At 32.7% G+C, this 18,645-nt stretch overlaps 1 protein-coding gene across 1 annotated transcript in view; it reads right to left on the bottom strand.

Moving 5' to 3' along the window:
- Window positions 1-4,248: 4,248 nt before the first annotated feature.
- LOC138336987 (uncharacterized) overlaps window positions 4,249-18,645 on the bottom strand; it is a 32,782-nt gene continuing 18,385 nt past the window's right edge. Inside the window, exons 3-11 of the mRNA XM_069286642.1 lie at window positions 18,268-18,368; window positions 14,869-14,959; window positions 14,300-14,439; window positions 14,051-14,180; window positions 13,382-13,548; window positions 11,965-12,015; window positions 11,622-11,697; window positions 10,357-10,563; window positions 4,249-9,198 (exon numbers count right to left, since the gene is read on the bottom strand). Of these exons, the coding sequence (XP_069142743.1) occupies window positions 8,195-9,198; window positions 10,357-10,563; window positions 11,622-11,697; window positions 11,965-12,015; window positions 13,382-13,548; window positions 14,051-14,180; window positions 14,300-14,439; window positions 14,869-14,959; window positions 18,268-18,368 (1,967 nt within the window). The 3' untranslated portion in view covers window positions 4,249-8,194. The remainder of the gene's footprint in view (window positions 9,199-10,356; window positions 10,564-11,621; window positions 11,698-11,964; window positions 12,016-13,381; window positions 13,549-14,050; window positions 14,181-14,299; window positions 14,440-14,868; window positions 14,960-18,267; window positions 18,369-18,645) is intronic.

Genomic DNA, 18,645 nt, shown 5'->3' on the forward strand with positions numbered 1-18,645 from the left:
CAATGGTCACCTGGATGAAGTAATCATGCCATCAACTTTCTATTACAGATAAGTAACATCGCCGATTCCCATCTACGAGCTGTTTATGCTAATGCTTTGAAATGGCAAAAGATGGGTGCAGAAGGCTGGTAAGTGATAATCTGTCTTTGCATATTACAGAGTTACCTTCCTTGCGGTAAGTCTCCATGGTGACGTCTAAACACACGTCGTTTTCACATAATAAGACGTTACGCTCGCCAACATATGACATCACATCCAATACCTGTATACAAGGACAGATAACTTTGTAATATGAAAATAAAGAAAATATGTGGTTAATTGAAAATCAATTATTGATAATGCGTTTCGGGTTATTTTCAAATAACTTACCTTTGAAATAAGAAGTTAAATGTTCATTTACACTTAAGTTGCGTTTATCAAAACTAAGACTATACTCTAACAAAAAATATTGTGAGTAAAAAAAGCTAATAGTGATTATAAAAAAATGTCACAATATACTTCCTTATTACTTTGTTTTTTACTTAAAATATTTTATATTATTAAAATGGATACTAGTTTTTTTGGTTTTTGATTTTTTTTAAATTTTTATCTATCTATATTTTTTGTGTGTAGGGGGGGGGTCCTTTCAAATTTCAATTCTTTATTCCTTCAAATGCATAAACATCAATGTCGTGAGTAAATTGACAATGTAGTATGTAGTAAAGCTAACTTTAAATAGTGTGAGGTGTGCTTCTCTGCGCATATATACATTTTGTATATCGGTGTATTACTTACAAACATTATGCAAGAGTCCATGTACGTGTTTTTAACAATGTAAAGCAAAATCTAAAATGTCTGCACGCGCTGGGGTATAAAGATATCTTTTTCGGGAATGTCTCAGAACCATTAAGGAAATCTGATGAAACTTCATTATGATATTTCAACAGTTTTGAAAGCGAACAAAGGTGTTACAAATCGTTTTATTTATATATGGGTCACTGTACCAGTTGCTATCGCTATAGAGCAATGTTACTTATAACTTGACACGTATTGGTCTATACAAATATGTCATAGTTAGGAAATGTTTTGATATCTATACAATGTAAATATCACTTTCTTAATTTAATAGGGCACATTAACTCGAAATGATTAACATGTATTTATGTAAGATAATAATGATGATTGAGGAGATACAGATTGAGTATTCTGCTGTTTTTTTATTCAAATTTATGTATTTTTTTCATTTATTCATTGTTTGTTCCTATTCCTCTTAATCTTGTGTTTTTGTATTTATAAGTCAATCTGTTACGAACCAAGATAAGAACAATTTGAGATTTCGAGATCAAGATATATCGTAAGATATTATTGTCTTATATCAAGAAACGAGATTAGTTGTTTTTGGCATTTGTTGATTATATGCTTCATCGTTCAGTTGTTATCTCTATTATTCTTAATTAAAAATGTTTCATTAATTTGTACTGCTCCAGCTTAAGCATTTACAAGGAAATATTTAAACTATCATCAATCACCAACCTTACAGTCGATCTAAGCTAGTTTGTAAGATGAGCGCCGTCGATGAGGCCAAAAAAAGCTGATGAAAGTGTCCATTATTTTCTCGTTTTGTTCAGATTCTGGAAATCGGATCCATGCAACTAATTGGGATGTTGGATAAAGTCAAAGCTCGTGCACAAGAAGACTTAAAGACAGTATAAGGTATTATTGTATTGCTCGCCATGAAAAGGGTGGATATGCCCGTCTCGTCCCGAGTACTGTTGTTCAAGAGTTGATAAGGCTGATCACAGTTTAAAAATAATTTTAAAATCAAGTTGATACAATTCCAGGTAAATTCTTAAAAAGTCCAACTCATCTACATAGTTATGCATTTTAGAGAAGATATAATCATTGGTTTTACAGCAATGAGATAAGAAACTTTCTCTAGTCGTGTGATTAAGGTTATAGACTTTTGAACGTACGGGCCCCACGGGCCTTTTCCTCGCATTCGCGTTGTGTCATCTGAACTTTTTTTCAGATGAAGGCGGGAAGACTGAGGTTACAAACATTTTATGTTTTTGGTTTTATAAACATATTTTTGTTGCAAAGCATATGTTATAAAATCCATCATTTTTATAATCAGTCAAAAACTATTTAACGAAGATCGACATCCTTTAGATAATTCTCGGTCGTATTCGCGTTATCATGAATAATACAGCAAGACAGTCTCCTTTATCTAGTTGAGGAATAACCACACCCAACACATAGTGATACAGTTTATTCATGAATTTATTTGAATGCTGATTCGATGTTTATGGTATTGTTGAGGCCCACTACTTTTCCTAAACATTTAATCAAAGTTTCTTAAAAACAAATCTAACATAACAAAATTTCTATTGATGGCCTAATATTTGTTAACAACTCCAAATAAATGCAAGATTCCCTCCGTAATATATTATGTTTACTGTGAGGATTCATTTCGCTGTTTTGCCGTCTGGCGCAGTGATAGTCAACTACCGCGCGACATTTAGGACGACGGCGGGAAACATAAAACGACCCGCGTTATGAAAATTAATATTTATTTTTTTCTAATCAAATTGTTCAGAATGTGATGATGAGTGTAGTATTAACGGTAAACCAATAAATTTTGCGACTCTATAAAAAATGTTAATCTCGTTTACACTCCCACTTTAAAAATTAAAAGCCGTTCTGGAAAGGTAGCGGACCTTTAATGGTATTTAAATGATAAATAACTAGACTTTATCAAAACTTTCGTGTTTAGTCTTCATTATAATGAGACAGGAATAAAAACAAATCAAATATATGTCCGAAATGTAAATAAAACGGAAATTCATTCAGAAATTGTAAATAAAACGAAAACTTCAATTTACAACAATCTTGGACAACAAGACTGTGACTGAGACATACATAGTCGATGCTTGAAGGCTATCGTTGCAGATATGAAATTTATGGTAAAATCTTAGTTGCCACAACAAATATAAATAAAGCAAATCATTAAACACTAAACAATATACATACCAGTTATTTCCCTTTAAGCTCAAAAGAGAATTCGAAGGATATTTCCTCTTTCAACGGATAAATCAAACATTTTATATATGTTGAAAATAATATATAAAAAAGAAATTCGACATTTATGCTGACCAATTTTATGACAGCTTTTGATATCAATACGATGTCACATTTTGGACCGCGTTCTTAAACTAGAACAACCTCTTATGAAAGTACAAGCTATTAAATATGGCGTATGGTGTACAAAATCACTTATGAAAGTACAAGTTATTAATTATGGTGTATGTTGTACAAACAGAAAATTATGAAATTACACTGTAGTGGGTGGGACGCTCATGTAAAGGACTAGTACATCCAAACAGATGATTTTATTAAACTTAAAGGAATGGATAGGCTTCAGTTTTACGACAGGCAATAAGTGAATTAAATTAGCTTTTTTATAAAACATAATGAACATCGTCATGGCAAATAAGGAATTCTCATATGGCACTTAAGCGACTTAAATGTATTTACAATACTGATGATTTTGTAAAAAAATAATATAATGTAAAATATAACTTCAAAATGTTTATCATGACAAGCAAATTTCATAAAATGATATAAAATAATGACTAAAAAATGTATCAGTCCTTCCTATTCCATATTGGCGTATTACAGATTATTTACGCTCACAAAACAATGACGTCACAATGGATACATTGTACCTACCCACAAGGGTGGTGACTCTGTAATATGCAAAGACGGAATAGATTCTAGCAAAGTTGTATTAAATCATGGTCACTAGCCCTAAATAAACGTAACCTTGTAAATGTATATTTGCAAGTTATAGAGTTATCTGCCCTTGTGGGTAGGTATTCATTGTGACGTCCTGTGTTTGAGAGCGCAAAAACATACTTTTCAGGGAAAACGACGTAAATTTTGCTCACAAAATCATGACGTCACAATGAAAACCTAGCTAAAAGGGAATTAACTCTGTAATATGCAAAGACGGGATACTTCGGAATAATTCCTTTTTGCCGTACTGCAGTGCAGTCTGCTCATGTGGGTAGACATCGATTGTGACGTAATTCAGTTAGGAGTAAAAATTATGTTGTTTCCTCTGAAAAAAAACACCATGTTATGACCCAAACTCGTGAAAATCAATATACATTTATTATGTATATATTGACACGGGCTGATAACCAACAGAAACAAAATGTCTTTCTATCCAGAATCATTTATGCAATTTTATCAGGATATATCAATCGTTTATGCAATTTTATCAGGATATATCAATCGTGAACGAAATATGATTTAGTTAGCCGATCCCGCGAACTGCAATCAGTTACCAAAATCGTGTTTATTTCATTCGTTACTTTTCTTTCAGCAAAAATACATACTCAGTATGCAAAAGACTTTAAACCAAACATGTATATAAAATGTTCGGGCGTTATCCAATCAGATCAATAATAGATCATTCGTAGTATACCTCAATCAAGGACGTAGATGATAAACGTTTATATTCCGTCTTCGCATATTACAGAGTTAGCTCCATTGCGGTTAGGTATCGATTGTTACGTCATTATTTTGTGAGCGAAATTCACGTCGTTTTCTCCGAAACGTATGACGTTACGCTCGCAAGCACATGACGTCACAATCAATACCTACCCGCAAGTGCAGCTAAATCTGTAATATGCAAATTCGGAATATCCTTAAACTCAATCTATTATAATTTCACTATGAACATTAAATGGAACTTAAGATTACAGTATAACGGAATGTTTCAGTTAACGGCTTACCAATGTACAAATTAAATAAAAACATTACAAAATAAAGTTCCAAAAATATGGACAATCGTCAATACTATAATTAAAGTTATATATATTTCGTGGTTGAATTTTTAATGGAATATATATATCACGGTTGAAAAAATAATTTATGGTAAAATTGTTTCAGTACAATGTACATACAATGAGCAATCATATTATATTTGTTTAAATTTAATAAATATATCAATCAGCACATGGATTTCATTAAAAAAAAATAACTGGTAATATTAAACCAAAATATACACATTAGTATAATTAAAAATACACAACTGTATCATTTGTATTATAAAATAAAAGGCAAAATACTGAAATCACAATCAATTTTCAAATTCATAGATATGTAAAAATGTTAAATGACAATTGCTGAAGTTTTACATCAATGGTTAAACTCATTATATAGGTCAAAACAACAAAAATCATTATATAATGTACAAATGTACCAGCTAAAAAACAAATAAAACATAATCACGGTAACATCATAACTTGTCAAACTTTGGGAACATGAGAAAGATGTTTTTGTTTATCCACTATTATTTAAAAATGCTCTATCGCCGACAGAGCATAAAAGATACTCAGCTTTTGAACAATAATTGATGTTTAATTGTGTATGCATATTAACGCAAAAACAATATGAAATATTTCATGTTGCTTTTGTTGCAAGCGCAATCAGTACTTCATTCCATATAGGACGTAGTGCATCGGATCTTTTTCAGGACGCAATAAATTCTTTTTTATATGTTTATCTTTAAGGTAGCTCCATACTTTTTGGAAAACCCATGTCATTTTTTTCTAACAGGTCTTATTTTCTTGCATTTTTCATGTAGATTTCAAATCTATAAAGATAAATGGGTGTTCTCGAACTACTTTTTGAGATATACCATCCCTGTAAATTCGCTGACCGAAAATAGAAAAATTCTTAAAATTATGTTTTCTGTAATATTAGGGTGAATGTAGTCTCGATCCTGTTGATTTTTTGTCCTAATTTTCTTACGATAGAACAATATACAAAACTATTTTATTTTTACAAATGCTAACTAATTTTTGTTATTTCCCAGGACCGTTTCTATACGTAATTATCATGTTTTGCCATATTTTCGCCAGTAAAAAATCAATGAATAGGCCAAAAAGGAAATGAAAATCCATGTCAATTTCACAATATTTGTATATGATATGCCCAAGGTAATATGTTTTTCAAATATCATATAAAAACACAAGGTCCTCGATCAAATTTTCACAATTTTGTATGCTTGAAGTTTGTAACTCGCAACCTACCCCCATTTCATCCAGTGCTAAGATGGGTTATAATTGATTATTTTTTGAAAATCATGCCGCCAAAAAACATTCCACATCAGTTCATACGTTTTTGTGATATTATATCTGGTTTATGTCTGTTTGTTTTTATGATTTTCTCCAAATTGTGTGTTTAAAGGAAATCCGTATGCGATTTTTTTAGAATTCCGGAATTTCGGTCGGGCCGGGTCCCCTCTTATGATTTATAGCGACGAACGGCTCTTCCGGTGTTTAAAAATCCATTCCCATTTACGACAGGGACTACAAAAACCTCAGAGATAGCATATAATTTTCACTTCACTGCTTTTATTTGATTTATTTAATGATTTTAAACATTCAATATTATATGTAGACAATTTTCACCTATTGAAAAAATATCCAAGTGTGATGTCGTAGCGTATCGGAAACCATTCTGGAATTCAAAACAACCTCCGCAACTTCCGGTATAGCGTCATATGAATTGGCGCGATTTTCAAAAGTGTGGACCTACCTTAAGTAAAATTAGAAGCTCAAACTATTCTATGGTGGTAATAGTGTAAAGTAAGTAACTTGTGTAACTTAAGAAAAATACTAATTCGACTGTTACTGATTTTGATAGAGAAATGCCGTTTGTCACAGCAGTGGAGCATCTTTAAAGGCCCACTACCTTTCCGGAGCAAAATTTAAAGGTTTCTTAAAAACATTAATAACAAAAGAAAATATATATCGATGGCTTAAGATGAGGTTACAACACCAAACATATGCAAGATTTCCTGTCTAATGTACGATAACAGTGGAGATTCATTTCGCTGTTTTGCCGTCTGGCGCAGTGATAGTCAACTACCGCGCGACATTTAGGACGACGGCGGGAAACATAAAACGACCCGCGTTATGAAAAATAACATTTTATTTATTCTAATTAAACTGTTCTGAAGGTGATGATAAGTGTGCTAGTAAAAGTATGGTTAATAACTTCTGCGACTCTACAAAATTATTGATCTCGTTTTATACTCCTATTTTAAAAATTAAAAGCCGTTTCGGAAAGGTAGTGGCCCTTTAAGATAGAATAAATAATAAGATTACATCAATTAATATTTGTATTGTCTACAATCTGATATCTTTCTACAAGGGTTTCAAAACTCGGTATTGAGTTCGAAACACACATGTACGCAGAACAGTTACCTAAGGTTGTCATTACGCAGTTGGTGTTTTTCCCATAAATAGGGATTCTTTATTTTTCTAGAAACACGGATACCAGCACCTATGGCGCTGGCCTGGTTTTATTAACGACTGTTTTATTAGCAAATAGTGTACATAGGGTTAATAATTGTCAATTGTGGACTTTTGGTGTCCATATACTATGTACATGTTACATCGCCATGACCGAGGACATACATGTAGCCCGAGTTCTGCATCTTAAACCAGGGCAGTATAATACCATATGGACCTAATCAAAGGTCCTTAATTTCTATATATTATTCTATGATGTGAGTGCTAATTACTATAAAACCGATGGTCATAGGACGCCATCCTGAAGAACTCGTCATGGAGGCAATTAAGTTCACAAAAGGAAAATTAACTCGGTGTTTCTAAAAATGGAAAAACTGAGTCGATATTGAATCTCAGGTGATCATGTATTAGCCAATGAAACTGCTGGAAAATCAAAGCATATCTAATATTGTGAATCATGGCACATTATAAAACCCTAGTTACATCCAGGATAACATATCACTGATGTCATGATACATATTATGAAAATAAAAACAAGTATGTTGTTAAGATGACATATTATCTAATAACGATTTCCCTGTGTCCTACATGCTGATCCCGATATTCTGCATTTTAAAAATAATTCTCAACTACGGACACGAAATACATATAAACGAAAATAAAGGTTACTAAAACAAAAGTTTCTTAACGGCCGAAAAAGTTTCTTTTCAGCCAGGTTTACTATAAAAATATCACCAGATAATGCTTCTGTACTGAATTGGTATATGTCAGAGTGTACCTTGCAACAGTTAAACCAGTATCGCTACTATAAGTACGATGAAAATGTACTTATGAGTTAAAGCTATTCTGAAGATAATAATACCTTATTCGGATATTTTCTTGGTTATTCAGTTACTCAGATCAGAACACAACTTTAACATCTTGTCTTCAATGGTTTCGTAACCTAAATCCGAATCATTGGATGGTTCACCAGGAAACCGACCAATCAAACTGTTACCATCATTAGATTCCACTTGTGTGCTGTGATCGGGACAACAATTTATACAATGTCCATGTTCACTCATTAATGGCGTCAATGACTCAGCAGGAAAATCGTTTGATGGCTGAATGACATGTCCTGGTACTATGTACTGTTGACGATCATGGCCACATCCATCCCAATTGAAAATGTATGTTTGCTCTTCAATATTCAATGGACAAGCAGGCTGTAATTGATGATTAAGATGGTCTGGTTGCACCCGTCCTAGATCATATAGTAATTCACTGGTTGTTGGTTGATAGGTTATATCGGGTGGATGTGGATGTGGATAAGTTGCGATTGTTGAATTGTGAGGCATTCGAGGAACAAGAGGATTTTTGGTGATTTCATCATCATCACCATTGCCTAATTCTTCTACAGGGTTTATTATTTGCATAACCTGCTCCCTTAGTGCATCTTCATCTATATCGTTTAAGTTAGATTCATCCCCTGTGATATAGTTCAATAGCCTTTTACATTGTCTTGGCAGATCAAACACTCTGTGCTGTCCAATGTTATTTGGCACTGTCTCACTTTCTGTGTATCCAGCCATGCATAATACCACAACTTTCAAATTACCCGTGGTACTTACATCTTTAGCGAAATTGATCGCCTCTTTGAAGTAGTCTTGGACTGTAGACTCCGAATTGATTTCAATACTGCTACAATCGTTTGACATCAGGTTTGCTGCTCCTGGGGACCATAGCACAAGCAGGTGTGAGCACCGTCTAATTTCTATTTTAAACATTTCAGTTGGAGGGCGCTGATGGCGTTCCCAATTCTTATCACTAACCACATCTATTTTCTTTTTCAGAAATTCAGTTATGCAGTTCACAAAATTCTCTGCTTCCCTTGGGTATAGCAGAAATGATTCTGAAAGAAGAGAAAGTGGAGTTTTCGTTTGAATAATATCTAGCAAATAATCTTAAACGAAACATCACCATATTCTTTAAGATAATTTTATTCTTATAGACAGCAAATAATTCTTGTATAAACACAGGTAAATTTATTTGTACAAGCTACCTTCCACAATGGGAAAATGTTATAGACGTGGAAAGTTTTATTTGTACAGCTACCTACCACAATGAGGAAATGTTATAGACATGGGAAGGTTTATTTGTACAAGGTACTTACTACAATGAGGAAACGTTATAGACATGGGAAGTTTTATTTGTACAAGCTACCTTCCACAATGAGGAAATGTTATAGACATGGGAAGTTTTATTTGTACAGCTACCTACCACAATGAGGAAATGTTATAGACATGGGAAGTTTTATTTGTACAGCTACCTACCACAATGAGGAAATGTTATATACATGGGAAGTTTTATTTGTACAAGGTACTTACTACAATGGGGAAATGTTATAGACATGGGAAGTTTTATTTGTACAGCTACCTTCCACAATGGCTGAATGTTATAGACATGGGAAGTTTTATTTGTACAAGGTACTTACAACAATGAGGAAATGTGTGTTATAGACATGGGAAGTTTTATTTGTACAGCTACCTACCACAATGAGGAAATGTTATAGACATGGGAAGTTTTATTTGTACAAGTTACCTACCACAATGAGGAAATGTTATAGACATGGGGAGTTTTATTTGTACAAGGTACATACTACAATGGAGAAATGTTATAGACATGGGAAGTTTTATTTGTACAAGCTACCTACCGCAATGAGGACATGTTATAGACATGTGAAGTTTTATTTGTACAAGGTACTTACCACAATGGGAAATGTTATAGACACAGAAAGGTTTATTTGTACAATGTTATATTAACTTATTAAGACAGGTAACCCTTAATCTGATCATATTCGACCCAATAAGTGCCCATGTTCCTATAAGCGTTCCTCCCCTTACGGATGCCTCATTTCAAAACTGTATAGTTTTGCAATAATTTTGTATTATTAAGCACATTTCATTTTTTCAATTTTTAACGCCCAGGGGGCTTTTGGGGAAGCATACGGTTTGTTATGTTTTTCTCATAATATTGCTCTAATTAAATTATAATTTAATATATGACTTACTCTTTCTATGTTCCTGTTGATTGGTGGGTTGTTTGCAGCATAGTTTGATGATGTTTTCGCAGCAGACTTTGACGATGTTATTTTTCCTCTGCCAGTACAGTAGTAGCAGTAAAACGCTTGCTATTACACAACTCCCTATCACAATGATCGGTATCACAATTTCTGTTTTTGGGGAGATTGACATGGGCTGTGTTTGTGTACCAGTGCCTGCAAAACAGGAAACGGTTGTTATACCATCTTTCAGAATGAAAACAGAGTCTTAATGTAAAATAAATTGTGTACTGAAACCATAAAATAAAGTTTTAAAATCTTTTAAATCTTCTAACCATTTTGGTAACTATATAGCTTGGCTCCATAAGTCAATAGGTATTTAGTCCTTGAGGTTTATTTATAAAACCTTATGCTCGCTGAATTCAAACTTCTGATTCTCAATTAAATAATGTGTTGCTGTACTTCCTTGCCTTTGTTTTCTAAATGTTCAAACAACTAACGATAAAATTTACTTCTTTTTTTTTACATGCTGTAAACCAAATTCCTTTCACAATTTTTATTTTTTTTGCTATTTCAGTTTCAAAGCAAGTTCGCAGAAATTAACTTTCATGAAATGAAATTTTATTAGAATTCATATTTAATATTTATTGAGTAATTATTAATTTGCAGAGATAAACTTTTGCGAAATCATTTGGATTGTGAAATTGGTGAAAGTGAATCCAAGCAAAAGAAACTTTGTCTGCACTATTTATTGGATATCAAATATTCCTATGAATTGATTTCATTCTCTTCTTTGTATGAAATAAATCTAATAGGGTACAGGTACAGTAAACTTCTCTAGCAAAATTTTGAGTTATCTCCCCTTTGATAAAAGAGACATTTCGAGACGGGATCAATGAAAAAATAAATACAATATGTATTTAATTACAATATTAAATTCAGTAAGATACAACTACTATTCTGAATTTGCATATTACAGAGTTATCTGCCCTTGCGTGTAGGTATTGATTGTGACGTCATGTGTTTGGGAGCATAACATCATACTTTTCAGAGAAAACAATGTGAATTGCGTTCACAAAACAATGACGTAACAATCGACACCTACCCGCTAGGGAGCTAACTCTGTAATATGCAAAGACGGAATAGTATACTTAATTTCAGTTGACACCATTAAAATTTAAAACATGAAGAACACATCTATTATTCTATTTCAGTGGTGTACAATGTTTCTGCTTTCAGTTGTGATACAGAAAATTCCGTGAATTAATACATACCTGTTTCTCTCGGAATCGTGAAGGTTGCAGATGGGTAGCGTTTCACCGGTTCTGAAGATGAGGACTTAATCAAGAGCTAAAATCAAGAACAAGTTAATGGAGTTATCTTCCTTAGTATATAAAATTTTATCACAAATGTTTTTGTCTTAACATAGAAAGAAATATTTCCAATGGAATCGAGTGATAGATCTCCAGCAAATGCATGCACATAATTCCCTATTTAACACATTCACCTCTGAAATTTAATAATGGACTAGTCAACTCTTTCATTTAAAAGAGTCTAAATTCGTCTAAAGGTGTGAATGAGTTAAGTATAATATTTTATTCTTGTCTAAATTTATACCTGAGCACTGTAGGTACCAGGCTCTACATTGTGGAACCAGCATGCATACACCTGGAAAAAAATATGAAAAATTAGTTAAGGCTTGAATTTGGTGAACTAGGTGTTTTTATATAATACAGATGTATTATTAATATGCTTAAAAATTCTCCATCGCCCACAAAGCACAAATAATATTTTATTTGGACAATAATTGATATTAAGTCGTGTATATATATATATGTCTAATTATCACATAAATACAATCACATCAAAATAATTTGTTTTGCTTTAGTTGTATGCAAAATCAGTTTTTCATTCTTTATTGGGCATAGTGTTATGGATTTTTTTTGGGATGAAATTAATTATTTTAAATACTATTATATTAACAAAAAATAATATAAAATAATTTATTTTGCCTTTGGTGCATGTGCAATCAGTACTTCATTCCAAATAGGATATAGTGCCACGGAATTTTTTCGGGATGCAATTAATTATTTTTCATATTTTTAACTTGAAGTAAAATTAGAAGCTCAAACTTTTCAATGGTGGTAATGGTGTAAAGTAAGTAACTTTTGTAACTGAAGAGAAATACTAAATCGTCTGCTCCTGTTTTTGATAGTGAAAAAAATACTATTTGTCAGGGGTGGAGCATCTTTAAATACTATTATATTAATTCAGATTAAGTAAAATAAGAAGCTCAACTTTTCAATGACGGTAATAGTGTAAAGTAAGTGACACATTTTACTGAGAAAAAAAATACTTATTCATCCTGCTCCTGTTTTTAATAAAAAAAAAATACCTACAGTCGCCGGTGGTGTAGCATTTTTGATACATTGTATCTCTTTAATAAACATACATTTTAATCTGTCTTTGCAAATTACAAAGTTATCTCCCTTGCAATGAGACATCATTAATTATTGAGTAAATCTCATGGCATATTTTCTCAAAAAAATATGGCATTACGATCACAAGCACATGATGCCAAAATCAATTTCTACTTTTAAGATAATGCTTTAATATGCAAAGACAGCTTTGAATTCCTGTACTATGTTAGTTTATATTCAAGTTCCTGACCTAGGGTTAAAAACTTTTTAAAAAATCTTCCTATAATGTGTGTCCCCATATTATACATGATAACAAGAATTTGTTCATCTTAACTAGCCGTAATTATGTTTGTAAGATGATAACCATAGTTACAACTGTAACCTCCCCGCCCCCACCCCCCCCCTCCCAAAAAAAAACATTCAGACTTCGCAATTTTTCTAAAGTCAGTTGACAAAAAACAGTCAAATTAAAAGCTACATTTATAGATAAAAGATGTACATTGCTTTGCTCAGTTATGATAATTCCATGTTTGCTAGTCTAACAAGTTGCATATACACCTTTGAGCAACAGATCTGGCAACAAAGAGTTCGACCAGGGGAGACAATTAACTTACCTGTACAGACTTTGGAAAGTTCTTCACCTCAGTTTTCCTATTTCCATTACTGTCCTCTAGGTAAATTTCGTGTAAAACTCCGGAATGATTTTTGGGATTAAAGACAACATACACACTATTGTTTGGAAGAAGAGCTGTCGCAATAATCGGGTAAAATCCAATTTCATCTAAAATGAAAAGAATATGAAAATTTTATTTCATTTCCTTTGATCAATATTGTAACAAATAAACTGAATAAAAAAATCACTATTGCATTTGTCTTTTCTCTGATTATAACCAGAAAATCCTTCTTTCTCTTGGAAGGTTTATTTACCCAAATATGTAATATTTCCCAGGGCTTGCCAGTGGAAAATGTTAATTATACTTCTGGGGCAAGCAAATAAACCTTCATAACACACTGCCACCGGAGACATAAATTGTTTATTACATTGAAAATAATGGGTAATTCAGTATTTTTTGTATTTTTGTAATGAATCAAATTGCCATTTTACTCTTTGACCCTCATTGTTGTACAATCAGAAGGGGAGATAACTCCCTGTGAAAGTTGGGCGGTTACTGATTAAGGAGGCATGCACCAAAACCGAAATATGATGTTTTATTTTCCTTGATGGAAATTCTCAACTCATCACAGACACAGTATTTGTATTATAAACATAATAATGTACTTACTCATATGAGCTGTCGCGGTGAAATTCTGTTCGATGTAAAGCATTCTAGAGTAAGTCGTCAGTCTGATGTTATAGACACGTACTTCATCACAAATATCAAGGCCAGTCAGACACTTGAATTGGACTTGTTTCTATAATAATCAACATGTCGCAGGGAATAAGGTTAAAAAGTATCGAAATGTACGAATATTTGGATTTTGAGAAAGTGGTCTTTGGTAGGTTTTACCGTAGAATATATATATATAATTACCGGATTTTGTTTGTCGTTGGATGTTGGAGCATACTTCTCGAATCTGTAAAACCTTGTGATTTTGTTATCATAATAATACTGATCTCGATGTTCAACTTCTTCAACACTGGAGAACACCATCCGCAAGTATTCAGGGGCTTCTAAATAGAAACAATTATATGTATTTCATATTAGATTTTATGTTTAGTTCGTTGGTTTTTTTTTCTTCTTTCCTAAAAATCATTGAACATTTTCCTTTTTAGTTTTTTTCCTTTTCATTTCTAAATTTTCAAAAAAAAAATTTTATTTAAATTCCATTAATGCTTAAAAATATGATAAAAAATCATTTTTAAACTTTCTGAACTTTTCATTTTACTGTTTTGTTAAAAATGCATGGCTTAAAATATTATTATAGAGTGCAAAAGTAGTAAAAGGAAATGTTTTTGTTTTTAAACCTTTAAAACCAAGTTTGTCTGAGAAATATTATATAAAACCAAAAAGATATCTGAGACTTCAAAATCAATGTTATTGGTAGCAGCTTAACTTAAATGAGACACCTGAACATAAAACCATCTACAAACAAAACCTACCATTTTGTATTCCCTCTCCATAAAGCAAATATGGAACATTCACTATCACATTCAGGGCCGGATAGCCAATGTTGGGTTGAGTTTGATTTCTCTGAAAGATCAAATAAGAATTAAATAAATGAATGTTTGAGAACAGCAAACCTTAAATAAATGAATGTTTGAGAACAGCAAACCTTGATCACCTCCGACAGTCTTTAAAGACCTTACAGCTTTTATAATCATACAAGTACCACATATAAGTCGCACAGGTGTATAGGTGGCATTCCTGATTTTCAGGGGAAAAAGTCACAACTTCTGGAAAAAAGGTTACTTTTTACCCATTGGGCATAAAGAATTTTTTTTTAATCTGGTGTTTTATCCTATCATTCCCCATATCCATAAACAATATGTTCTGGTATGTAATCCTAAGCCCTATATGAAAGCAAAAAAGATTAATGTCAGTTGTAGAGGAAAAGTAAAATAAAAAAGTTGCCCCTTTGAAATTTTCAAAATTTTTGATTTTTCATCCTTTAGTTATTTGTACACACCAAAAATAAATAAATAAATAAATAAAATATATATGCTGAAATCCATGGCAGTTATAATGAATTTGTCTTAGATAACAGTTTTTCAATACTAAAAGCACCAAAACCTTAATCTGGAATTTCAGCACATTGCACTAGGCATTTTAAAATCTTCAAAATACTGTGTTACTAAAATACTAGGTTCCTTGTTGTTATATAATTTTATGTTGTACTGACATGAGCTACCTGTCATTTATATATGTATGAAATATATCTAAGCATTATAAAAGGGGCTGGGAGTGATATATATACATATACAGAGTAGAGGGACGGATAGCGGACACATCCTGTGTCTGGTCCCATTTTGGGGCCAACCACAGCATTACTCTGTAACCATGCATGCTTACACGTACATGTATATTGTAAGTTAGAATGTAAATATGCATCACAGAATGAAATAAAACGTCGACACTACATTGGAGTTCTTCATCATTCAACTCTACATCAACACAATAACTACGTGAACCTCATGGACGATGACCCAACAACCCACATCAAGCCATACTCCATAAACCAATCAAATTTAAAATATTGTATATGTTTGCCATATATCACTGCTTAATTAATGCAGAAATTTATGTCAGTATAGTTAAGGATAACAGTATTTAGACACTTGTACCAAAATCTTATCCTGATAATTTCAGTCCATTGGGCCTAATTTAAAATATTTAAATATATATGTTTATATCACTGCTTAATTAATGCAGAAATTTATGTCAGTATAGTTAAGGATAACAGTATTTAGACACTTGTACCAAAATCTTATCCTGATAATTTCAGTCCATTGGGCCTGTTGAAGTTCTAAAAATACTGTATTTTCTTGCTTAAAGTGAATGTTCATTACCCATCACAACACAAATGTAGAAATCAATATCAGTATTATATATTACTGTACAGTATTTTAACACTTGCACCAAAAGTTTTAACAAATTTAAATGCTGATGGTTTTAAATGTTATTTATTGTTAATATTTGTTAAATTGTGATATATGTTCACTTCTGCTTTTTTAACTATGAAAACATTCCTACAACCTAGATAACACCAGACTGATGGAGTAGCAAGCTATTGTGGATTTTAAGGCATACCTGTAGGACTAGATCCATGCATGGGGGACGCATGTTTTATTAAGCGACTTTGGATTATCATTTAATCTATAGTATCCAGGAAACAAACATTGAGAGAGAAGTAAAGGATTTGTTTTGTTTATAGGGTAACAACAAAACCTAACAGGTAGAATTCTTTGGCCTTTATTCAGTGCCTTATAACACATTCACCCCTCGAGACACTATTTTAGACTCTTCCAATCCTAAGGATGGAAAAGTTCATCATGGATTTTTAGGGGTGAATATAATTAATTGATATCATGATATTTTTTTATTTCTGAGTAATAAAGTATATACTCCAGATTATAAAGTTTTGCATTGTTACCTTGTAAAAATTAATGAAGGCTGATAAGTGGTGGTTGTATTTTTACGTCACGTCACCAGGGGCCAAGTGGTTTAGCTGTCTGACATTCTACCATTAGCCCATCAACTCTGGGTTTTGATAGCCAAGTTTTAAATCTGAGCTTCGCAAATTATCTAAAAAACCTAGATCAGTCGTCCAGGACACCAGCTTATACCCACTCCCCTGTTTTGTAATAAAGGGGCATAACTCTAAAAAAAACCCAAGCAAATTCATGGAATTTCCATACCCTGTTTTCAGGATATATTGTAAGTAAACATTATTGAGGTTAGGTTTAACCCTTGGTCAAAACATGAAAAAATAAACTGAAGTTTTATTCGGAAGTAAGACATTTAACTTTGTTACCCAGTTTGAAGAAAATCGGTTAATATTTATCACAGTTATTTAAGCAAAGGGCCATAACTCCGCTAAATAAGGTCCATCGACAGTCGCGATCTAACTTGGCAGAGTCCTTAATGCATTTAACCTTGTTACTTAGTTTGAAGAAAATCGGTTTACATTTGTTACACTCATTCTACGGAAATGGCAGAAAATGACTTTTTTAGTAATTCAAAGGGCCATAATTCCGCTGATTAAGGTCCATCGACAGTCACGATCGAGGTCGAGGTCTTAAGGCATTTAACCCTGTCACCAAGTTTGAAGAAAATCGGTTTGCATTTGTAACAGTTATTGCACGAAAATGGGAGAAAATGATGTTTTTAGTAATTCAAAGGGCCATAACTCAGCTAAATAAGGTCCATCGACAGTTGTGATCGATCTTGGACGAGCCCTTAAGGCATTTGACCTTGTCACAAAGTTTGAAGAAATAGGTTTACATTTGTTTCAGTTATTGCACAGAAACGAAGTGTTACGGACGGACAGACAGACAGACAGACAGACAGACAGATAGAAGGAACATGTATCTTGTTCAGATATAGATTATATGCACATCTATAGAATTTTGCCATGAAATTTAATTGAAATTTCTCCAACAGTTTAGGAAGAGTAACTGTTTATTTGTAACAATGGAGCATAACTCTAAAAAAATTAAGGTATTTATAGTTCCATTATAGATAAGGTACATCTACACTGTATTACCACCAAGTTTTGTTGAAATCCCTGAAGTAGTTTAGGAAGAGTAGCTGTTTTGTAACAGAGGGGTATAACTCGGTTATGAAATTACATTCATCTTCACTGAATAAGGATTATTGCCACCGAGTTTCGTCAAAATTCCTTCAGGTGTTTTGGTGGAGTAGTCAGTCAGACAGTAATGGACGGACACACTGAATCCAGTATACCTCCCCCTTAATTTTGTTGTGGGATGGGGTGGGAGGCTTAGGGGTGGAGAGGGGCTAATGGAGGGGGATAATGTTAAAAAGATTTGTTTTATTACCTGGTAGAGGCTAATGGAGGAAATAAGCGGTATTGGACTGGATTGGAATTTGGCACGTCTAAAGGCTGTAATGTCCCTCTCATTGGTAAAGGTCACCCATCCTGTCAAACACACGAAAAGAAACGAGACATTTTACAATAATTGAAGAGAGTTGTGATTATAAACAGTCAACAACTATAAAGTCAAAATTATTAAGTCAATGCAAGTATACGTAGTTAAATTAAAGTTGTCTGCTTTTACGGAAATAAATATCGTAAAATTCTTTTACAGCATTTGGTTTAATTTGGTAACACTGATATTTTGGTGACTCATGAATGGTGCAATTCAATGCAACTTAAGTTTTTTTTTAATGTTATTGGTTTAATTTGGTAACACTGG

Source organism: Argopecten irradians, chromosome 12 (assembly GCF_041381155.1).
Source record: "Argopecten irradians isolate NY chromosome 12, Ai_NY, whole genome shotgun sequence".
Taxonomy (NCBI): Eukaryota; Metazoa; Mollusca; class Bivalvia; order Pectinida; family Pectinidae; genus Argopecten; species Argopecten irradians.